At 63.1% G+C, this 23,549-nt stretch overlaps 1 protein-coding gene across 2 annotated transcripts in view; it reads left to right on the top strand.

The window, feature by feature from the left end:
• Window positions 1–23,549, top strand: part of ZC3H3 (zinc finger CCCH-type containing 3) — an 80,875-nt gene that overhangs the window by 19,099 nt on the left and 38,227 nt on the right. For both annotated transcript variants that reach the window (XM_029202727.1, XM_029202726.1), the window contains exon 4: window positions 11,183–11,336. In XM_029202727.1, the coding sequence (XP_029058560.1) occupies window positions 11,183–11,336 (154 nt within the window). The remainder of the gene's footprint in view (window positions 1–11,182; window positions 11,337–23,549) is intronic.

Raw genomic sequence — 23,549 nt, forward strand, 5'->3', positions numbered from 1 at the left:
CAGGGGAGGGGAGGGGAGGGCAGAGGGGGAGAGCAGGGGAGGGCAGATGGGGAGGCAGGGGAGGGCAGGGGAGGGCAGAGGGGGAGGGCAGGGGAGGGGAGGGGAGGGCAGAGGGGGAGAGCAGGGGAGGGCAGATGGGGAGGCAGGGGAGGGCAGGGGAGGGCAGAGGGGGAGGGCAGGGGAGGGGAGGGGAGGGCAGAGGGGGAGAGCAGGGGAGGGCAGATGGGGAGGCAGGGGAGGGCAGGGGAGGGCAGAGGGGGAGGGCAGGGGAGGGGAGGGGAGGGCAGAGGGGGAGAGCAGGGGAGGGCAGAGGGGGAGGCAGGGGAGGGCAGGGGAGGGCAGAGGGGGAGGGCAGGGCAGGGCAGGGCAGGGGAGCGGAAGGCTCACTCTGGAGTCTGCTGGCCCAGCACAGCTGCCGCCGCAGCGCCCGGCGCCAGGCAGGCTGGCTGTAGGGCTGAGTGAGGCCGGGGCCCCCCCCACACCCAGGCTCCCCTCCGCGGCCTGCTCGCTGCCCCTGTGCTGCAGCCCTGCCCCTTCGGCCACCAGCAAGGAACGGGTGAGCAGCCGGAGAGCCCAGGCAGCCCGGAGCCTGTGAGGGGGTACGTGGTTTTCTCTCCGTGGCCGCTGCTTTTTATAGTGGGCTTATTTCCAGGCTCTCTTGAAAGCGTCTCTTTCTGGTCCTGACTCCGAGGAAGCAGGGCAGGGATCCTGAGAGGCTAGGCTGTGGCCAGCAGGAGCGCTGCCCTCACAAGGGCCACTGGCTCTGGGCCACGTGGTGGAGCCGGGCTTCCCTGGGGTGGCTGAGGCCCAGTGTCTGTCAGACACCTGTGGGGCTGTGCTGCCCACCCTGTGTCTGCTGAGGGAAGCCCCCCTCTGTGCTCCCGCCCCTGTGGGAGAGGATGGGGGTGTCCCTGGGGGTCAGAAGGGCAGAGGCAGGCTCGTCGGTGCCCATCCCGTGGTGCCCCGTTACTGTCACGGCACCTGCCGGGGGGGGACGAGGTGTGTTCTGCAGCACCCCCTTCAGGGACAGGGACTGGTCCCTCTCTGTCTCTCGTGGCTTGGAACGTGGGGTATCTGTCCACCTGGGACTAGCGGGCAATTTCCTGCGCCCCTGAAAGCCCCCAGCAGAAGCTGCCAGGGTGGGGTGGGCCTTCACCTCCCAGGCTGGGCTTCGTCCCCTCAGCTGGGCTGGCCCGGCTCGTGTGGTGGCCCCGTTGCTGTCGGTGGAGTGTGGACAAGGCCCCTCGATTCTCCCTCGGGGACTTGGGAGCCCCTGTTGCTCCCCTGGTAAGGGAATGGATACCCCTTCCAGCCCTCCTGGCACATATGGGCCAGGCCCTCAAATGGAGGGACATAGTGATGACAGAGGACTGCCCTTTTGTGAGGGCAGAGACACACGCCAGTAGACCCAGTGCGGGGTAGGTGTTGACTGGTACCTGGTCCCTCCTGGGCAGTCAGAGGCTTCTGGCCTCTGCATCTGAGCATGTCAGCCCTAGGCACAGCGTAGGTAGAGAGGCCTCGGCGTGAGGTCTTGGCCTGCTCTGGGGCCTCTCCTGCTGGGCTAGCTTCACTTCCTGTCCCCTGGCAGGTGCAGGGAGCTGGGCTGAGCACCGTGCCCAGGGCGGGGGCACTGTGGCCGGCTCCGTGTTTACCTGGATGGGGGTCCCCGCAGGCAGCCAGCAGCTCTGTGCTTTGTCCCACCTGGATCTCAGGGAGTTCGGGGCCACCAGTGCTGGGCCCTGCCAGGCAGGGAGACCTGCAGCAGGTGGAGAGGGAGCCTTGGCATCGGGTGGGCAGGACCAAGGGGTCATCTGAGCCCCTGGGCACCGGCACGGAGGGGGGCCATCTTGAGAGAAGTTTAGGTGCTTCCGGTGGTGCTGGCCCTCCAGAGCCCCTGAAACCCTGGGCAGGAAGGGCTTGCCCAGTCCAGATGCCGGTGCGGACGCTCTTCGTGTTCAGGGCTAACGTATGAGGTGCTGCCTCTGCCTCTTCCAGCGTGCTGTGGAGGGACCTGCCCTTCCCGGGAGGAGCTGAGGGGACTCGCCTGCCCTGAGAAGGGGTGCTTGCTGCGCTCCCTGCCGCTTGCCCAGAGCCCAGAGGCCGGCATGCAGCGGGCTTGCCAAATGTCTGTTGACTGACTGAGCGAGCTCTGTGCAAGGGACACACTGGTGTTGGTGCTGCCTGGGCATCCTTTCCTCAGCCCTCTGGCCTCTGGGGTGGCTTTTGTCAAGCATGAGGGTCCAGTTCCCTCTCTGGCTTCCTCCATGGTCTGCAGTTGCTTTTAAAACACTTCATTTTCACTGTTTTCTTTCTAAGCTTTTTCATGTCCCTGGTCACTTGATTCCACATAAGGAGCAAGTGGACCTCGGGCCACAAAAGCAAAAGAGGCTGTGAGATGGCAGGCCTGGCTCGGTGCCGGGCTGCAGACAGATGGCTGATCACCTACCACCGTGCACTGTCAGTGTGGGTCCAGTGAGGGGGCCTGGGCCCGGGACACCCGATCAGAGGGCCGCAGGTGAGCAGGAGTGGCCAGTAGGCCGCAGAAGGGCCAAGGGGCCCCAAGGGTCACTGTGGTCAGGGCTGGGCTCGGAGCCTAGGAAGGCACAGTCCTCCATGACCCAGGGCCAAGGGAGGAGGGGACCAGGGTGGGCCCCCCGGTTGTGAGCTCCGTCTCTGGAGGCTGGAGCTGAGCCTTAGGACCTGCCCCCCGCTGAAGGCAGATTCCTGTCTCTAACATGCACGTGCGTGCCCTCACCTGTGAGGCCCTGGGGGCTCGCATCGGTACATCCATGGCCACCCCACGCGCTGTCCTGGACACTGGCACCTCTTGTGCCCGCGGGTCCTGGAGCCCTGCCGGGGCTGCTGAGCCAGAAGTGCGTTTGCCTTTTGTCCTCAGTAAGAGGTGGATTTTGCTCATCGGGGTCTGAGTGAAAGCGGACAGGGTAGAGTACCCAGTCCCAGGATGTCCTGTCGTAGCTGCTTCTGGCTGAGGTCAGATGGGGCACTGGGGGGAGCAGCTGGCTCACAGTCCGGGGCCTACAGGGTGTGGCCCCAAGCGGGCAGGGGCTGCTTGGTCTGCTGGGGAAGGGGTGAGCACCAGCCGTGCCCCTGGACGAGCCTGCATCACGTGGACGCTGCTCGCAGCACGCTCAGGCCTGGTCCTGTCTCTGGGGTGCGGTCCTGGGAGGGCGCGCTGTCTGCCTGGCATGGACCCTGCCTTCCCTGCCTTTGCTTGGGGCTCATGGCCTTGGGGTGCAGCAGCCTCTTGCTCCTGTGGGCCCCGCTCAGCGAGTTTGCCCCCTACCTGGATCTCCCAGCCACACGCTGTGCTGTCTTCTGGGGCGCGCCTCCCTGGGATGTGCTGGGGCTCCCCTGCCCCTGGGCCCAAGGCCTGCAGGTGGGGTGGGGGCTGGGAGGTGCTCGCTTTCCCCTCTTCCATCCTCTAGAGGGATGGTTAAAAGGGGAGGGAAGACCCACCCCCATAATGTACAGCGACTGTCAGGGAGTAAACTACTCCCATTTCATACAGACGGGTCAGTGTCGTCGCACGATCGATGGCTCGCGCACAGTAATTATAGGAACGAGCGGCATGTGTCGCTTGAGTGAGTTTGAGAAGAGTAGGGTCTCAATCTTTCCTCTAATAGGGCCCCGACAGTCCCAGCACTGCGTGTCTCGGGCTGACAGTGTTGTCATTAAACACCAGGTAGTGCGGGACGACAGAGAAGGCAGCCGCAGGGACAGGCAGCTGACAGCGGCGGTTTGTCATCACCCAGCTGCCCACGCTCCTGTTGCGGCGGTGCCGACCGCTGCTCCATGACATATGGCCCTGTCGGGCTGCCACTGTGACTTAGTAATCAGTAAACGTTGTTTTTTTTTTTTTTAATAAATTTATTTTATTTTTTATTTTTGGCTGCTCTGAGTCTCTGTAATCGGTAAATGTGTGTCAGAGGCTGGTCCCCAGTTCAGACAGCAGTGCTGCAGGAAGCCCAGCAGGGTGAGGCCCTGGGCCGGGGGCCACTCCCTCTCCCTCGAGGGCCAAACCTCTCCTCCCAGGGCCTGGGGTCCCCTTCCCGCACCGTTGCAGACGTGTGCACACCGTGTGTGTGTGTGTGTGTGTGTGTGTGTGTGTGTGTGTGTGTGTGTCAGCGAGTACATCCACTCATCCTCCCAGGCAGCCACCTGTGTGTCGGAGTCTGGCAGGGCCTCTCCATGGGCCGCCCGAGCCATTCCCGACGGACCTGCATGAGTGCTGGCCTCCAGCTCCAGTGGCCCCAGGGTGCAGAGCTGGGGTGTCCTGGGTGCCTAGGAGGGGCCTCTGGCTGTCCCGTCACCTCCTCTGTGACTGCCACCGGAGATGAGGGCTGAGCCGCCTGATTGCAGCAGGGCTTTTCCAGTGTTCGAAGTGTCGGGAACCATCAAGCACAGGAAAAGTGGAGTGATTTATTAGACTCATAAAAATTCATACTTTGCGATCCCAGTCATCCCACGTCTGAAGCTTGTTAGAGCGTGGTCCCTGGCAGCTCCCGCCGTGGCAGGGGCGGGGGCGGGGCGTTTGCCTCCTCCTGCCGGCTGCCATCCCTGCTCATTTGGAGAAATGGACAGGCGTCTGCAAGCACGTGAAGAACCGTTCACGGGGCTGGGGATTTGTCATAATATTACTGTGTTCTCGTGGGTGGGAGCAGGACGGCCAAGCCCTGTCACCTGCGTGCTCCCTGCACCTGCAGGGCCTGGGCTGGGACTGGCTGGGGCTGGCTGGGTGCCGGAGCACTGAATGCAGTGGGCCCAGGGCTGGCACCAGGTGAGCAGTGCACCCGTGTGAGAATAACAGACAGAGGTCTAGGCGTGCAGGGGGATGCCTGGGGGCGCAGGGGGAGGTCTGGGGTGCAAGGGGGTCTGCAGGGGCAGTGAGAGATCTGGGCTGCAGGGAGAGGTCTGGGAGCACAGGTGGAGATCTACAGGCACAGGTGGAGGTCTGGGAGTGCAGGGGAAGGTCTGCAGGTGTGTTTCTAGCTGTCTTTATGGGACGGAGCGGTGTGTGTCTTCGAGGCTGATGTCAGTGGGAGTTGAGTCCATCTCTGTCCTTCCTGAGAGACTCCTGAGCAGAGGCCCATTGGCCCGGTGCCCCCTGGCCCAGCCTGGCCCCGTGCTGCTGGGCATGGTGGGCAGGTCATTTTCCTTCTCTAGGCCTTAGTCTTCTGATCTCTTCACCGGGGGGCTGACGTGCCCCGTCGGCTCTGCTGTGCGGTGGGCATTGTGGATTCTGTGCGAAGGGGATGCAGGGACAGAGGGTCCTCACTTCTGTTGACAGGGAGGTGACACCTGAGCTGGCTAGAGCCAGTCCTCCCTGGGTCCTTGCCTGTAAACAGTGGAGGGGCCTGGAGGTCTGGGCAGGATGCGGCCCCGCCCCTGTGGGACTGGCTTCATCTGCTTCGCAGGCAGCGGCAGGGTCCTCCCAGCAGGTGTCTCGCCGGCTCTGCTCCTGGCCGGCCCTTCAGCGAGACGTGAGGGGCCCGCGGGGGGGCTGCCGTCCCCATCCACCGCCCACCTCCTGGACACCTGCTGGGGACCACCCCTCTGGCGGTTGCTCTGGCTGTGTGGCCTCCTTAGCGCCTGCCTCGGCCTTCCTCTTGCTGCTTCCTGATGGTGGCGGAGCCTCTCCTTGTGGCCCCTGGGGTCTGCTCGCCCCTCCTCAGCCCCAGGGCGCTTTTCACCCCCAAATGCTGTTGTGGCCTTGCTATCTCCAGGACTGTGTCACTGAGGGGACAGCTCAGATGGGGCTGACCTTCGGAAATGCCCTGGTAGACGGGCAGTGTCCAGAGAGGGCAGCGCCCCTCATCGTGTGGTCCGGCAGGGTCTCCCCACCCAGGAGCAGTGCACCCTCACCGGGAGATGCAGCGTCTTGCTTGCGTGGCCTTTGCTCTGGCTCCAGTCATGGTCAGTGCCATCCTGCCAGGCCCGGGGCTCTGCACACAGCTCAGACGTGCAGCAAGCCTGCAGGTGCTGTGGAGGCCTCTCAGAAATGCGTGCCGGCTCTCCTGTGGCCACTTTCCCAAGAGGGCGGCTTGGCCATGGTGGGAGAGAGGCTGCCTGACCCCCGCTTGGCCGGGGTCCTGCGCGTCGGCCTCCTGCATGTGGCTTCCTGTCCTGTGTGAGGCCCGCCTGCTGCTGCCGAGAGGGTCAGGAGCCTCTGGGCACCCACAGTCCAGCTGCAGGCCCGGCTTTCCTGTTAGATGGGTGGGAAGGTGAAGCCCTGGAGGGGCTGTGTGATGTGTTCTGAGCTGGGTACCAGGGGCCCGTCTGGGCTTAGTCCCTTCACTGGCTCTCTGGGGACCCTTCCCTGGCTCAGGCTCTGTGAGCTCATTTCCTGCCCGCTGTCCAGACCCACCTGTCCCCCTCGGCCCGGCCTGTCCTTGTCCCTGTGCTGGCGCAGAGTCTGGGAGCAAGGTGTCCCATCTCCCTCGCTCTGATGGACAATCCCAGACGCCTCCTGCAGCCTCTCAGCGGTCACGGTCCTGGAGCTGTCATGCCCCGCACACTTGCAGTGGCAACTCTATACTGACTTTGCTCTCCTGTCTCCCTGCTCCCTCTCGCCTGCTTCCAAAATTGCTGCCTTCCAAATACACCGTCTGTACCCCAAGCTCTCAGGCTCTGTGCTCAGGGGGACCCAAACTGCGGTAACTGGTACTGGACGGGGGGACTGCAACCAGGCCCCACTGCTCAGAGGCCCACAAGCCTCTAGTGCAGGGCTGGGGTGAGAAAGCTCGCACAGCATCAGGAGGCAGGGCCTTTGCGGCGGTAGTTGGAGACAGGGCAGCAGGAGGGGAGCGCAGGGTTACGTGGTCATTCTTGCCCTCTAGCCATGTGGGGCAGTGGTCTTCGGGAGGCCCGTGGGGTCGCCTGTCCTTTGTAAATGTCGTGGACGGCACTGAGGAGAATGACAGGCTCAGGGCAGCCACCCCCAGGGGAGGCCAAGAGCCAGAGGCCTCCGTGGCTGTTCTAGAGCCTCAGCTCCCCACTGTGGCTGTGCTGTGGGGCACACGCTTAGCCATAAAGCCAAACACCAAGGCTTCTGAAGACACAGGCTGGCCCATCGCCTTGGTGGAGATTAAGGCCCGGAGAGGGGAGGAGCCGGGCCCTGGGGCGTGGGGTGGGGATGCTTGGCGATGGGTAATCGATCTCAGGTGTGTCTGGACAGACAGCTGGGCGGCTGCGGGGGCTGCTGGCAGCTGGGCTCCTGGGGCTTGTCCCATAGCCGCCTCTCTCCTGTCGGCGGCCCCAGACAGTCTCTGCTCAGAGGGGTCGTGGCTCCCTCTCTTCTTCACTCATTATGCAGTGGTGAGATCAGCAGCACCCCTTCTTCTAGTTCTCTCCCTTTGAAGTTCCATAAAAACCTGAACTCCCTCTCAACGCCCCTAGTCGCGGTGAAACAGAGCGAGAGCCGTGACCTCCGTCTGATGGGCTCTGCCATCTGTGGTGGCTCGTTGAGGCCGAGGCCGGGGCCGGGGTCAGCTGGGGGCCGGGCTGCTGCAGACAGCGCCGCCTGACCGGCCACGCGAGCTGCACAGGCCCCGGGAAGGCTGGCGCTCTCCCCAGTTCCGCAGCCCGAGTGCCAGACCGCCTGGGCTCTGCTGCTGTCGGTCCAGTCCCCGCCTCTTGGCCGGTGGCCTCCCTCCCCAGCTCGCTCATGCAGGAGCCGGGCCCTGCTGATAGATGGGCTCACATCCCATTCAGATATGATGCCAGCAGTTTTTTTGTAGTTTGTCTTCCATTGCGGTAGTAAAGTTTTTAATTAGGGAAGCTAATGAGATCGATTAGTCATTAGAAGTGACCTCTGCACGGCAGGGCGGAGAGGGCTATGTGTGTGTGAGCCTGATAACGCAGCGCCCGAGCATCGTTGGCAATAAAGGCGCGAAGGGTTTGATTTGAGTGAAACGTGCCACGGGGAATACATCATGCAGAGAAAAAAATTACAGCCCTGGGAGTCTGTAATGAAGGGAATTAAACCAACATCCTATCTAAATAACATGATTATCTACACAAACCCTCAGCCTGCCAGGAGGAAAGGGAGAGACTGCTGCCTGCCGGGGCTGCTGCCGGGGCAACCCTCCAGCACCACAGGGCTGGGGGGAGGCCAGGTGCCCTGCCCACGGGGAGCTCGCCCATGCCTGCCGCTCTGCCTTTGCACTGGGTTCGAGGTTCCGGTCCCTGTGTGCCATGCGTGGTCTGAGGAGCTCTCACTCCTATCAGCCATAGGATGGGGGGGCGACACCAGCCGTCTGTCCGCCCTGCTGAGCTCTCTGTGCCCTCAGCGTGGGCGCCCTGGCCTGTTCTCTGCAGGGCCGCTGTCCTGAGTGCTTCCACCCCCACAGCCAGGCTGCTCATGGGGAAGACCAGGAGGGTCTGCGGGGCCAGGCTGTGAGGGTCACAGCCCCACTCTGGGGGGCGGGGCATGGGCTGCTGTGCCCTCCCCTCTGCCTCTCGGGATCGCGGGGGCTGGGGTCTGACGGGGGCCGAAGTCTGGGAGGTGACACTTAGCCTTTTAAGAGGGAGGCCTACTTTATTACTTTGTATTTACTTAGAAGTGGTCATCAGGTACTAATAAGTAAAATGCAGTAAGTTAGTGAAAAGTTAAATTTCACAGTAGGGCTGCATTGCAAAGGAATGTTATAAATACTGATGCCCGTTAACAGCAGGAAAGAGGGCCAGGCCCAGAGGTGGTATGTCCCAAGAGGAACTTTGCGGAATGCAGAGTCCAGTCCCTTGGGCATTGGGGGCTGGGGGCTTCCTGGAGGAGGTGGCATCTGGTGGAACAGGGAGGGGGATGGGAGAAGCCGATGTTGTGCGTCTGGGCGAAGGGGGGTGAAGCCGGCCAGGCCTGGGGCTCCCGGTGCTCAGGATGAAAACAAAGTTGTTGAGGAGGGGCCCTGCCCCAGCACAGCCCAGCCCTCCTTCCCACCCTGCACACTGGTGCCCCCGAGCTGCAGAGCCAGGGCCCTGGGGCTCTAGGGTGCGTGTTGCAGCCCAGACTGGCAGGTGGTGGCTGGTGTGGGAGCCCCCCCCCCCTCAGAAGGGGGCCGAGGGCGGGTGGCCCCAGCGGTGGCGGAGGGGATAGGCAGGTGGGCTGTCCAGGTGCAGAGGCTGTGGGAGCAGGGAGTGGGTTTGGAGGCCATGGTGTCAGCGTGGGGCTTGGCAGTAACTTAGAGGAATTCCCGTGTTCCTGAGTGCTTAGTTGGAACAAGCTATTATTGATTTTCATTGGTCTCTTCTTGCTTGTAAGACCTTGAAAATTCAATTCAACAAACATTTATTTACTGATGCCCCCTGTGTGCTAGGCTCTCCCGTACATCCCAAATGTGTGGGGGCTGCCTGGAGCTAAAGAGTCCCTCGCTTTCGTCACTCAGCAGGATCAGGCACCCCGGGTGATGCCCAGTGCTTCTGCCGAGCTTCCCTCTTTCTCCCTGACTGCCCCCTGAGCTGCCACCCTTGGAAGGAGAGAGAGAGACGGAGACGGAGATGGAGACTGTGGGATGCTGGCCTGGCCTGGCGCGAACTTCTGTGGACCCCTGGTGGGCAGCCGCTGTGGGCCCCTGCCTCCAGTCCCGGGGGCAGAGGCGTCCTCCGCTCTCAGCACTCCCTGGGCCTTGCAGCCCCATGTCCACCCCGACCCCGGCTGGGTGCGTGGAGCCTGCACATGCTGCTCCTCTGGTCTGGGGGCTCTCAGGGGGGGCTCTGAGCCTGTGCTGTGTCCTGGCCTTCTCATGTGGGTGCACGGGAGCCCTGTTAGAGGCTGCAGTGCCCCAGGGATGGTTTTGGGGACACCTGAGGGAGGGGCTCTTCCAGCATCTGGACAAGGAGGCATAGTGCTGTCCTGATGGCCGTGCAGGTGCGGTAGCTCCCGTGGGGCGAACTTGTCCTGCCTGCTCCCAGGCAGGCCCCGCACCCCACCGCCCATCAGGCTGGGTGAGCCTTGGAGAGAAGGCACCTGGGCCAAGGGGCTGGTTGCTGACTGGGGGAGGGCCTGGCTGTGGGCTGGCGGTCTGTTGTATTTAGGGCTCTGGAGGGTGACTTCTACCCAGTGTTACTGTCACTGTTCACTGAGCAGTCACCGCTTCTCGTGGAGTTTGCAGGTGCTGGGAGGATATGTCCTTGGGGCCCAGGGGAGCAGGTTCGGGTCGTGGAGCACCGGTTTGTGCTGTCAGGGAGCGGGGTGGCTGGCCCTGAGCAGCCAGGAGTGTGGGAACCTGTGGGTCTGGCGCCACCGTGCCCCTGCTGTGCTCCCTCTCCTGGGCCACCCTGGACCCCAGGCGGCCTTCAGCTGAGGGTCAGCTAATTCTTGCCCAGGGATCATAGGCCTGTCCTTGTGCTGAAGCTCTGGTGGTGAGAGCACGTGTGTGTTTTCCTGGCCTCCTTGTCTCTGCCCCTTCCCATTCACCCTCCCCCCACGCCCCTCACCCCCTGCCTGGCTGTGCTGCCCAGAAGCTGTCTGCTGCTGGGGTGGCTGGTAGGGGCCCCCCTTCCAAGCAGAGCCCTGGGCTCCGTGCAGGCAGTTTAGGTGGGGCCACAAGGAGGCGCCTTTGGGAACCAGGGCCCGAGCAGCCTGGCCTGAGGGGCTGGGGTGCTGGGTCGGTCACAAGAGGCAGCAGCGCCCGTGTTCCCGTGCTGCGTTAGCTTTAATTATCTGGGCAGTTAGAGCTGTATATTATGAAAGTCGGGCAATTAGATGCGTTCCTCATAGCTATGGGGAAATTGCTGGCTATCAAGTGGAAGGGAACTGGGGCAAAACAGATCCCTGTTAATTGCATGAAACATTCAGCAAGAAATAAAGCTGTGGTGTACATCACCCTGCAAAATGTTCTGAAAACAGAAGTGATTAAGTACATAAATCTACATGGACACCCGGTGAGGATTCCCAGAGAGGGCGGTGAGCGCTTCACGCCCGCAGCCTCGTGGACCCGACCGTGGGCCCCTCCTAACTGCCCACGGGGAGCACCGTCCTGCCACGCCAGCTGCTGCAGCTGGCCGCACCCGCCCCACTTGCTCTCCTGGAGGCCGCGCTGGCCGCCTCCGGCTCCGGCAGCCCGGGGCTGCTGAGCTCTCTGGGAGTGGGCGGGGGCTTGGATCAGGGGGTGATGGGAGGCCCCACCGACCTCCACTGACCACCCGTGTCTGGGTTTCCCTGCAGCCTCCAGCCTGCACGGCCAGCGGACCCCTCCCACCAGCAAAGTGATCAAGACTCGCTACCGCATCGTCAAGAAGACCCAGGCCTCACCTCTCAGCCCCACCCCCGGGCCCCTGGCCCCGCCCTCCTGGCGGGCACTGCGGCTCTCCCTGTCCAGGTAGGAGGCCTGTGGCTGCTGGGCTCCAAAGTGCAGGGCGGGGCCTGAGGACCGAGCACACCCCCAGAAGTGCTTGGTCTACAGTTGTTGGCTGGGGAACGGGCTAATTTTTCTGTCTAGCAATTTCTGCACGAGGCGTGTGGCCGGCCCGTGTGTGCTGTGCACTCATGCAGACACGCACGCTCCCTGTCCGTTAGCAGCAGGCTGCCAGCTTGGGGCAGGGGGTGGGTGGTGGTCTGGGAGCAGCCGCACCACCTGGGTGTCCCTCGGGGAGAAGCTTCTGGTGGGAGAGGCTGGGCCATCTCACTAGCGATGTATTGATTGTTACGCGTAGGGGGTGAGGCTGTGTGCCTCTCCAGCCGCCCACACCAGGGTCTGGCCTGCACGCTGAGCACTGTGGCCTCGCTCCAGGCTGCTTCTGCTGGAGGGCATGTGTGGTGCGGTCGGCTCCCTCTTCTTTTCTGGGTCCCCTGGGCCCAGAAGCAGGAGGGCTGCAGAGGTTGGGGTGCGGCTCCTTCCTTCAATGAGGCAGGGGAAGGGGTGACAGCCTGGGTGGGTTGGAATCAGGCAGTGGCAGGTCCCCTCCCTCTGTCCTTCTGGGGAGCGGTGTGGGAGCCCCTTGGCCCAGTGTGGGCTTCCAGCTGGCTGCGCTGGGCACTCCAGAGCACATGGCCTCGGGCCTTGGGGCCAGGGGGCCATTGTGCCCCAAAGGGCTGGGCCACGGGGCAGAGCAGCTATAGTCCTGGGCAGGGGCCATCCTGCCAGCCCCCCACGGGCCCCCCACTCTCTGGACATGGGAGAGGAGGTGCTGGCCTACTGGCCCATGGTAGGTGTGCCCGGAGGTCAGCGGTGGCCACTGCCCTCCTCCCTTCCCACGAGGCCACACGAAACTTGGCCCTGCTACCGACTTTTCTGGAGGCAGTAGCTGGAAGTATATTTTAAATTAATTTTACTGCACTTTTTGTAGTATTTTTGTTTTAAATAGATTTATAAGCATCTTGGGGGCTATTTCTACAAATTTATGAAGATAATTTTCCCTCTCTCGATAAGGTTAAATTTACACCTTCTATTTCCATATTAATTCACAGTGCTAAGTGGGTCTAATTTTCTTCCGTTCTCCTATCTGGTGAGCATGGCCTTTCCTAATGCAATTTCCCCCTCACTAAATCACTGTGATCGGGAGTCATGACCGAGCTAAATTAACTTAAATTAATTTACTTAATAAGAGCCCCAGATCTTCGTGAATGAGGTTCAGATTTATTGATTCTTGCTCCTCTCTCCCCCGCTGCAATCGGCCTTCCTGCCTGCGTTGGCAGCCCTGGCCTGGCCCCGCCTCTCCCAGGGGGCCTGGCTGGGGGCCGGGGGTGACCTTCGTCAGGGAGGCACCAGCGGGCCTCTCCTTCCTGGCCTCTGAGTGCCACGGAGGCCCAGGTGTGGGTCCGGCTGGCCCAGTGTTGAGTGTGCCAGGCCCTGATGTGGCCACTGGGCAGGAACAGGTGCCAGGCTCAGGGGTCGCGGGCCCCTGAGGAGGGAGGTGGCTGGGGGCGCCCCGAGGCAGCAGCCCCCTCCTGCTTTCAGCTGGAGTGTCAAGCCCATCAGGCCGAGAACAGCCCGCTCAGCAGCAGGGCGGGGGGTGTGCCCTCCCCTCAGTTCTGGAGACAGGCGGGGGCTGCCTCATGGACAGGTGTGTGAGGTCCGCACTCGGGTCAGGTGGATAGGACGGGCCATCAGGACAGGCCCAGCCCAGCTGCCAGCCCCGCCCGGCCACTGCTTGCCTCAAGCTCCCAGCGAAGGTGGTACCGGGCCTTACGGGGAGGGCGCGCCCCTAGATGGCTGTGTGTAGCCCCGCCAAGGGTCGTGCCGAGTGCCCGATGGCTCAGGCCCCGCAGCCCTGGCCTGTGCTTGGTGTCTGGGCACTCTGAGGCAGGTTCCCAGCTGCACCAGGCCCCAGTGCCCTCCCTGGGCATGGAGGTGCGGCCGAGCCCACGCCAGGATGGCCACGTGCGCACTGAGGGCATGTGTGGGCTGTGCTCGGTGAGGCCTCCCTCCGCCCGCCTCTCTGCAGGCCTGCCTGACCCTTCGCCACGCACCTGGGAGGCTCCTTGAACCCAGAGCCCTGGACCCTGAGGGCCTGGCCTCTGGACGTGGTCTGCGGGGCAGCAGGGCCGAGCGGCCAGGACGCCCTGGGAAGCGTGGGTTGGGCTGCCAGTGGCCCGGGCTTCCTATGCTCAAGGCCACCTGTGCCCTGGCGAGGCTGCCTTCTCAGCAGTTGCCACCCTCCAGCTGCCCAGCCTGCCGTCGGCCGTACACGCCAGGCTCAGCTTGTCGAGGCAGCAGGAAGGGCTTGTCTCCAGGGCCGGAGGCCAGTCTGATGCCCTCCCACCCTCCTCCTTCAGCTCCATCAGAGCTGGGGCTGCCTGTGTATGGTCAGCAGGTCCCAGAGAGGTTCTGGGGCCACCTGGCCTTGGCCTCTGTCCTGTGCACCTGCAGGTTCCTCAACTCTCCCTGGCAGAAGGTCGGGGTGCTGGTGGCTGGACTGAGGCCAGTGTGGGCTACGGGCTGCTGCAGTGATGAGAAAGCAGGGCAGTTCCACCAGGCAGCGGGACTGAGCCCAGGAACCAAGGGCTCTTCTTGGGTCTCCCGATCTGTGTCCCCCAGGGAGAGAGGACACCTCCGAGGGGCGGGCTGGCAGGCAGGCCCCAGCAGTTCTGGAAATCTCAGTGGGCAGAGTTGGGGGCTGGTGGACACAGGTGGGAGGTGAGGCGGGTGGCCCAGCAGCTGAGTGCCAGTGTTAGCATGAGGTGGCCCTGGACCCCACCCCCCTGCAGACCCCTCACTGTGAGTCTCTGCAGAGAGGAAGCTGTGTGTGCGTGGCGGGGGCTGCCAGCCTGGGGGAGCCCAGGGAGCCCCCGGTAGGCGGCACACAGCGTGTGACCCTGGGCTCAGCCCAGACCCGCGCCTGACGGCCATGGCCTTGGCAAATCCCTGCCCTCCCTGTGTGACGAATGCCAAGCCCCTTGTAGTGGTGGGGACGCCACGCTGAGTCCCGCGCCGCGAGGGGCCTGGCTTTAGAAAGACTTCAGAGGTGGCGGGGCTGCTGCGAGCCCTCTCCCGAGAGGGATGCAACAGGGTGCTGCCCAGGCTGGAGACGGGTCCCTCCTCCACTCTCAGAACGGCCCTCACTCATGTTGGGGCCCCTCGCCTTCCAAACTCTTGGGGCGGAGCCGGTGGCCTCAGGAGAGGCACGTTGCGTTTGAACGCTGCAGCGTTCTCCTCTCCTCCCCACCCTGCTGGCCCTGGGTCAGGGGCGGCACGGCTCCCTGCCCGCTCCCTGCTCTGGGGGGGCTCGGGAGGTGGGCATCCCCAGGCCTGGCTCCTGGTGTCTGGGAAGAGGCAGAGGGTTGCAGGGTCCTTGGCCTCTTCCCCTCCCTGGAAGCCCGTGTTCCGCACCATGACTTGAGCCACCGTGGCAGTGTGGCCACCACTGACAGTGCTGTCCTGGGCGGCAGGCTGCACGTCTGCCTTGCAAGGCGGCTTTGCACTTTGTTTCCCGGTTTAGACAGAAACCTACTCTGAGCCCCATGTCAGTTTTGGCCTAATATGTGGGGAGCTGAGGGGCCACGTGGTAGCCCACATTCACAGCAGGAGTCCTGGGGTCCCCTTCCCCCCACCAGCTGTCCGGTCTGTGGTGAGGCCCTGACTCCAGAAACACCCGAGAGGAGAGTCAGCTGGAAGTAGGGCAGTTGGCCCATCAGTTCTGTCGGCCGGTCAGCCCTCGTCCACGTTGGGGCAGACGGAAGGTGGGAAACCGCCGGGCAGCAGCTCCTGGACGCCGTGGGCACTGCCCATCCCATTGAGAGCCATGGGCTGGATGAGGCAGCTGCTGCCCTGGCCAGGGGAGCGCGTGGAGGCCGGAGCAGGAGGCACACAGGGTGGGGGGTGGCTGCCCCTCCTGGGGAGGACTGTGGCCTGAGTGGGGCAGAATCCTCGGCACCACGGCTCCGGCTTTGGGGCTGCCTGCGTGCAGGGGGAGTGGAAGCTGGCCCGGGCAGGCCGGGTCCAGGGCCCCAGGAGGCGTGGCTGGGGCTCGAGGACTGCACAGCGCCGCTGCCCAGAGCTGGCTCCCAGGACCTGGGCAGCAGGGGGGCCCACGAGCACACCCCGGGGCTGAGGCACACACTAAGCGAGGATTTAATTTTTTTTGTTCTAAGATTTGTGGATTTGCCTGTGTCCTCGCCAGCTTCCAGCAAGTTCATTAATCTGAACTGAAGCTGAAATGTGACTTTTATCCCTAAACTGCCTGTCACTTTTTTTCTTTCCAAATTCATTTGACATGAAAGTGCAGAGTAAACAGGAGCCCCTGTGCTTAAGCAGGTGAGTCTGGCGGCTGCTCCATCCCAACTACAAATGGTGCTGTCACAGGGGCTGCCGCTCGCTGGGCTGCCTTATTTTATTTTATTTTTGTGTCTGTGCGGTAAATCTTAAGTAATCTCTGGGCAGTTTGACAAGGTTTGGGCTGCGATTTTTTTTTTTTTTTTTTTTTTTTTTGCGGTATGTGGGCCTCTCACTGCTGTGGCCTCTCCCGCTGTGGAGCACAGGCTCCGGACGTGCAGACTCAGCGGCCATGGCTCACGGGCCCAGCCGCTCCGCGGCATGTGGGATCTTCCCGGACCGGGGCACGAACCCTGCATCGGCAGGCGGACCCTCAACCACTGCGCCACCAGGGAAGCCCACGAGTCATTATTAAAGAGGAATTCGGGGCGAGGATGGGCAGTGTCCCTGTGGGGTGGCCTCGGCTCCACGTCCACCCTTCACGCCTACCCTTGCCGGCTCCCTGGAGAGCAGGAGGCCAGCCTTGGCCCTGCTCGGCCTCCTTCTCACCTCCGGTTACCGGGGTGTTGGGCAGCTCGGGCTGCCGTAACGAAACGCCTCACACGGGGCGGCTTATACCACAGGTGTGTGTTCCTCACAGTCTGGAGGCTGCACGTCTGAGGTCAGGGTGCTGGCCGGGCCCATTTCTCCTCCAGGTTGCAGACAGCCACCTGCTCGCTGTGTCCTCGTGTGTGGAGGGAGAGCAGAAGGCTCGGGGGTCTTAATGAGGACACTAATCCCATCACGGGGCTCCACCCTGACGACCTCATCTCACCCTCATCACCTCCCAAAGGCCCCACCTCCAAACAGCATCACACTGGGTTTAGGGCTTCAACATAGGAATTGAAGGGGGGAATACAGCCTTCAGTCAGAGAAGAGAGTGTCCTGTGCAGACCAGCAGAACTGGGGTCCCCACAGCCTTCTGCCCTGCCCTGAAGGGTGTGGCAGTTAGAGGGACCCCGGGGAGAACCCTTCTGGGAAAGCAGTGTTCCCTTCCAGTCGCCTCCACCATGGCCAGAGTCCGGGGTCCCGCTGTCTCTCTGGCGAGGCCCCAGCCTGATGGTGTGCAGAGACCCCTCCCAGCTCAGCCCAGGCCGCAACCCTGTGACAGAGCTAGTAGGGTGCCCAGTGCTGGGCAGCCGTCCCGTGCGGCGGGTCCTCTGCCCGCAGCGCGCGCCTCCCAGCAGGCAGAGGGTCAGGAAGCAAGCAGAGGATGAGCGAATACTTCCCCGGGGTGGCGAGCGCTGGGCAGCGCTGAGACTCACCCGGGTGGACGGACCACCAAGGAGCCCAGAGAAGGCTCCTCTGGGGCTGGGGCCAGCGAGGTCCGTGTGGGCCACATTGTGAGGGCCTTTCCCGGGGGGCTGGGAAGGAGCCCGGGATGTCTGCTCAGAGGGCAGCGGAGGCTGGTGTGGAAGGTGGGACCTGGGCCCTGCTGCTGGACCCACAGGGTCTGGGGAGATGTCGGTGGGGGCTGCGACCCTTCCTCCCGGCGGCCCCCCTTCCCAGGCTGTGACTGCTGTGTGCAGGCCCTGGGCACACACCGTGGCCGACCTTGACCTTGACCTGGCTTGCCTGGTCCTGGGGGTGCCCGCCTGCCTCTGATGTGGAGGCTGGGGAGCTGCACGCCGCGCCTGGCTCCGTCCAGCCCTGTGCCTCTAGCTGCCCCACGACAGCTCTGCCCGTGGGCGGCTTGTACTGACAGCCGAGGAGGCTGCCGGGCCGAGCACCGCTCCGGCTGCCTGTGAAGGGGCTGAAGGGGTTGTGGTGAGTGGGTAGCAGAGCTCTGGACTGGTTCTGTTACAGCAGAAAGTGCCCGTCTCAAGCGAGGAGAACGTTCCCCTGGTCTCACCGGGACGCCCCCTGGGCTGAGGGTCCCGGATGACCGCTTTGGGCCCCGCCTGATCCGTCGGCAGCGGGCAGTCAGGACTGTCCTGGTTTCGTGTCAGAGGCAGGGTTTCCCCGCCGCCCGCCCCTACCTGGCTTGTGCCCGGGGTTGGGGGCAGTGAGAGTGGAGGAGTGGGACAGGAGGGGTCCCCCAACACATTCTGTGGAGCCTGCTCTCTGCCCTGACGGGGCTGCCCCTCCGGGAGAAGGGCCTTCCATCTGGGCTGGAGCTTGGGGGTTGTTGGGGTTGTGGCTTTCAGTTGGGTGGCACCTGAGCATTTTCTTTGCCTGGTCCCTGTGTGTTGTAGCTCAGGCCTGGCGGAGCAGAACAGGCGGAGTCCCCAGGCGGGTGGCTAGTGGCTCCCAGCTGCCCCTGGGCCTGCGGAAGAGGAGCCAGTCCACTCGCTCCCCAAGTGTCCGTAGAGGGCCTGTCCTGTGTCAGGCCCCTGCCTGCTTGGAAGCTGCGGCCCAGGGCCCTGCTGCCCACTGACCACCACTCTCTCTGCCTGGCCCTGCAGATGGTCGCCACTGGGCTGTAGCCCTGCTCTGTGGCTTGTGGCCTGAGTGGGCCACTTTTATGTCAGCACATTGGGGGCAGCGCCCTGTTGCTGCTGACCACCCCTCAGCCCCAGGAGAGCTGTGAGCCAGGGGCTGTCGTGTGGGAGGGATGCATGGAGGAGCCAGGGCGGGCCTGGGCCAGTGGGCAGGGCGGGGACGGGGGCTGTCGCCGTGCGCTGCTGGCTCACTCCTGGTCTGCCCTAATCAGTGTCTTGCGTTTAATTTTGGGGGGTAACTTTATTTCACATACTTCTGAACTTGTGGAAAAGTTGCAAAAGTAGTACGTGGAACTGCTGTGTATTCTTCACCTAAATCCACCGGTTGTTTGTACCTTGCCGCGTCTGCTGTATTGTTTCCACTCTGCACAGACCGCCGTTTGTGAGGACATTGCAGCCTCGGTGCCCTTGACCAGGGCAGCAGAGGTCTCCTCGGGTGTGACGAGACTCAGCTTCGCCGTTTGGGCAGGAGCGCTGTGGGTCCCTCTAGGTGTTTGTGGCGTCGAGCCTGTGTGGGCGTCCTGTTCCTTGCTGGGCCTCACCGGCTCCTTCTAGACCCTTAGTGATTTCCAGCCCCTCGTTTCTTGCATATCGGTTGGCCGGGTTCCTATAAGGAACTGCTGTCCCTCATCTCCTGTTGCCTCGTATATTCATTTATTTATAATGCTGTGGACTCCCAATTCTTACTTTTCAGGGTATAATCTGTTGATGTGATTCACTCGACCCTTCGTCGGCCATGGCGCTGGCCCACGGAGACCCCCTCTGGGCTGGCCCTGTCTCCTTTCCACGTGGCACCGTCACTCACCGAGCCTCCCTCACCTGCCCAGTGGAAGCTTCCAGGCTCACCTGGGACTTGCCCTCTTCCAGCCCGGAACCAGCCGCGTCTGCGGACCCTGGCTCCTGGCCGCTCGCAGCCGCACTGCCGAGGGTCTCGTCAACAGTGCCAAGGGGTGACGGGAGCATGTCGAGCGGGTCCGGGCAGCGGGGTACGTCCTCCTTGCAGGCCTTCCTGGGTCAGAGTCCGCGCATCTGTGTGCACAGCTGTCTCCGTGCTGCTGCTGCTGCTGCAGGCCGCCTCCCCCTGTGCCCTCGTGACTCCCCTGAGGAGCCCTCTTCTGGCCGCTTTCACTGTGGTCCTTTTGGCTGGTTCTAGATGCCGCAGGGGAGGTGCACACTCGGCACTTCCGCCTGCAGCCACCCCCAGCGATTACTGATTGCCCTGCTCTCGAGGGCGGCGGCTCCCCCGCTCTCGCAGGGCTCTTTGTGTAGACCCGGGTCCCCTCCCGGAGCAGCGCCCCCTTTCTGTTCCAGTTCCCATCGCATCTCGTGGTGGCTTACTTTGCATTTCCCTGATTACCCGTCATGTTGACCGCTCAGGCACGGGATTGTTTAAGGCCGTTCTTGTGTTCTTTTGTGTCTTCTTTTGTGCTCACATCTTTTGCCCGTTTTTAATTGCTGGTTTGTCTCCTGTTCTTGAGTTGCGGGAGTGGTCCACTTGTTCAAGGCCCTATGTCCGCGCCTTTCCTGGCCAAGTCAGCCTCAGCCTGAATGAGCGCCTTGTTTCCTGCCCGGGAGTCTGGTGGTGGGTCCACGGGGGCTCTCGGCCCTCTGGGGGGCTTGTGCCCCGTGGCTGCTGTGCCGCCATCCTCAGCCCTGCATTCAGAGTGTGAGGTCAAGGACCCTTCCCCCCGGAGGCTCTCACCTGGCTCTGCTCTCTGCCAGCATCGCCTCCCCAGCCCCCGAGGGAACCCTGCAGGCCTGGGTCTCCTGGGGGACCTGGAGCCCCAGAGGGGAAGCCTGGCCTTTCTCAACCTCTCCAGGCCCACGGGGAGCGCAGGCTGCTGCTCTGTGCTGGTCCCTGTCCTCCACCCTCACTCACATACACCCCTTACCAGCCCCGGGCCTGGGAGTGGTCAGAGGACAGCCTTTCCTGTGCACCGGGAGCAGCCAAGGGCATCCCTCAGGGTGGGATTGGAAGAAACAGGTAAAGAAATCAGAGCAGGAAGGACTTCCCTCAGGGGGGCGCAGTGGTTGAGAATCTGCCTGCCGATGCAGGGGACCTGGGTTCGAGCCCTGGTCCGGGAAGATCCCACATGCCGCAGAGCAGCTAAGCCCGTGCGCCACAACTACTGAGTCCACGTGCCACAACTGCTGAAGCCCGCGTGCCTGGAGCCTGTGCTCCGGAACAAGAGAAGCCACCGCAATGAGAAGCCCGCGCACCGCAACGAAGAGTAGCGCCTCGCTCATCGCAACTAGAGAAAAGCCCACGGACAGCAACGAAGACCCAACAGAGCCAAAAATAAATAAATTTATTTATTAAAAAAGAGAAAAGGATTATGAGAAAAGAAATCAGAGCAGGAAGTTTGGCCTGAGGGTGACAGGGAGGTGTGACCCAGCTCTTGGTGCTGAGCTTTGGAGAGGTTAGGGTGGGGCCTCTTTAAGGGAATTGGTGGGCGCCAGTAGGGGTCAGGGAGGGACCTGGGGTGACCCTGCCCCCTCGCCTCCTGCCCCCCGCCCCCGCCTGCTTCCCCACGTGGTGCTGAAGCAGGTCTCCTCTGGCAGGTTTTTTAGAATTTTATTTTATGAGAACAGGCAGTTACGGCTCCCCAAGTGCTGTAAAAGTTAATGTGATGGCCTCCCTGCGCCTGGGCTCATTTTTATAATTTTTTATTTTATGAAACAGGACAGAGAGCTTAGTGACTTATTACTATTCATTTCGTTTCAATGCGGTAAATATTGATTCAGTTGGGGGTTTTCAATTTAAACCACTCTGCGATTATATAAAATATTACTGGCCTCTGAAATTATGCTTACCGATCCCTTCGGCTGCTCATTAAGGAAGGAGTGCAGTTGTAGGTCCCTTTACCCTCATCATTCTAACAAACGGGCTGAGGTGCGTTTCTGCACGAGAGGTGCCGTGGAAACTGCTGGCGGGGGCCTGACAGCAAGGATGCAACTCTTAACTTGGAAGTCGGTTCAAAGCGCGTCTTGCTTATTTATTTCTCTCTCTGTCTGAGTCTAGCAGGCCTTTCAGCTGTCAGCAGCCCTGAGGCCTGAATGCCTGCCTGCGCTCCCCGGTGGGTTTGGGGAGGGCCTGGGGCTCGGGCGACAATGTGGGGCCTTGACCCCTCACCCCCTTGATGGTTTCGGGGAGGTGAGGGAGGAGACCAGCCTTGCTAGGGCACAGCTGTCCCCTGTCGGCACTGAGGCTGGGACGTTGAGGGCTACCCGCTCTCCCTCCAGAACCTGGTCCATAAGTGGGGCCTTTCTTGGCCACGTTAGAGCTCAGCCCCTCGCTGGCAGGGCCTGGCCTGGGATGCAGGACCCTGAGGAGAGGGCCCTGGATGCCAGGGCCCAGCTGGTGCACAGGCCGAGGTGGCCCTGCTGCCTTCCTTCTCTTCTGTGCTCTCTGTCAAGCACCGCCACTGGTGTGGGCTGGCACATGGAACCCCCTGCCCTTAGGAGCCGAGCACCAGGCCAGCCTGTCCCTCTGGGTCTGGGGTCTGTTCGTTCTCTCAGTCCCCGTCCTGCCCCATGTGGGCAGCTCTAGGACGGACCCGTGTGATGTTGGGGGACATGGCCAGCGCTGCAGGGAGTCAGCACTAAGGGTCTGGAGCCCTGAGCGAGGGGAGGCTGTGCTCGGCCAGGCCACCCCAGTGCCACGCGGCCCCTGTGCTCCCAGGCAGGGGCGAGGCAGAGCCATGCTCCTCCTCGGCTGTCTGTGCTGGCACTGCGGGGGCATTGACATGGGGTGTGTGGGTGCTTGGTGTGGGGAGGGGCCGGGTGGGGCTCACATGCCTCTTCCCCATCAGTCCGAGCCTCCGGCCCGTCCTCCCCAGTGGCCACACAGCCCCCCGTGACAGTTGCCCCCCAACGCAGCTCTGTGCCACCACTTCTTCCCTGGCCATGGGGACTGCTGGCGTGGGCCCAGGGTCACAGGCACTGTAGCCAGAGTGTTTGTGGCGAGACCACGTGACAGGTGGCACCTGTGTTCCATCTGCAGGCGGCGTGGGAGCGGAGGCTGGCGGCCTACACTGGAGCCCCCGTTTGCTCTGTCTCAGGCCAGGGGCTGCTGTTTCGTGGCCATGGTCCCTCCCTCTCCGGGCCCGTGGTGAGCTGGCCCGGAGCTCGCTGGCCCAGGGTGCACCCCTGGGTCAGTGTCCCTGAGGGCCATGCTGGTAGGCAGGAGCTGCCGCACAGGGCTGAGGCCAAGGCTGGGGTGCAGGGCACAGCGGCCCCCTGAGCAGGCCAGGGCGCTCTGCCGCAGGTCCCTCCTGGGACGGCCTCTGTCGTCTGGCCAGCCCCAGCCCTGCTGGTGCCTCGTCTGTGTGTGACTCATGGGCCCTCGAGCCTTCGGCCCTCTTGCTTCATCCCTTGGCCCTGCTTTTTTGTCGCTGCCTCCACACATTGGTGTCTTTCTCTCCATGGACGGACATGCGCGTGTCTCCCTTCTGTCCTGCTCCCACTGCCCCGTGCCCTTCCTCTCGCAGTGTGGGGCGCCGCTCCCTGGCGCCTCAGGCGTGCGCGCGGTGCCGGGGACAGGGAGGTGAGGAGGGCGGGCGTGCCGAGTGGCCGGGGCCCCAGCGGTGGCAGGCTGTGAGGCGCTCTTACTCTAGAACGCCCGCGCCCGGCGCCACCCCGCGGCCCAGCGCCACCCCCCAGCCTCCGCGCCTCGCTGCAGCTGCCCCTCGGGGAAGGGCTCTCCCAGGCCACCCTCCATCCCTGCTGCCTGCGGCCGGGCCTGCTTCGCCTGCCATAGCGCACTGCGTCTTGATCATGAGACGTGCAGGGGGCTTCTTTGCCCTACGGGAGCTGGCTTGTGTGGCCAAGCCCTGCCCAGCAGCCTCCAGACTGGTGTGGAAAATGGTCAGGCAGGCGGGAGCCTCGCCTGAGCCTGGCTCCTTGTGGTCCAGCGCTGATGGGACAGCACCCTGCAGGGCCCCGTGCGACACTGCCACTGCCACGGCCAGAGCACAGGCCACGGTGTGGCCTCCCCTTGCGCTTGGTGACAGTACAGCGACTCACAGAGGAAGAGTGGGACAGGCCAGGTTGGGTGTTTCAGGATAAACCTAGAGAGAGCATCCCTGCCGTTCGCCCTGGGGGAAGCTTTGTTCCGAAGGCAGCGGGACTGTTGGAAGGAAGCTGGGCAGGTCCCGTGAGGTCCCTCTCCGTGGGGCCCTGTGGGAGGTGGCCCTCGGGGGTGCCCAGGCCCTGGCCACACCTTGCACTGTGGGCCCTCGTGCGTCTGTGTCGGTGTCCCAGGGGATGAGGAGCAGGGGCAGCTGAAAGTACTGCCCCCGACGGGGAGACAGAAAGCGTCCTTGTCCACCAGTGCTTCCTGGGTGCCTTCCACAGTCAGACGCCGTTTGAAATGCCACTTTTATCCTGGCTTAGAGGTGGT

This window comes from Monodon monoceros, unplaced genomic scaffold (assembly GCF_005190385.1).
Source record: "Monodon monoceros isolate NGI ecotype Baffin Bay Population unplaced genomic scaffold, NGI_Narwhal_1 Super_Scaffold_5, whole genome shotgun sequence".
NCBI classification, from domain to species: Eukaryota; Metazoa; Chordata; class Mammalia; order Artiodactyla; family Monodontidae; genus Monodon; species Monodon monoceros.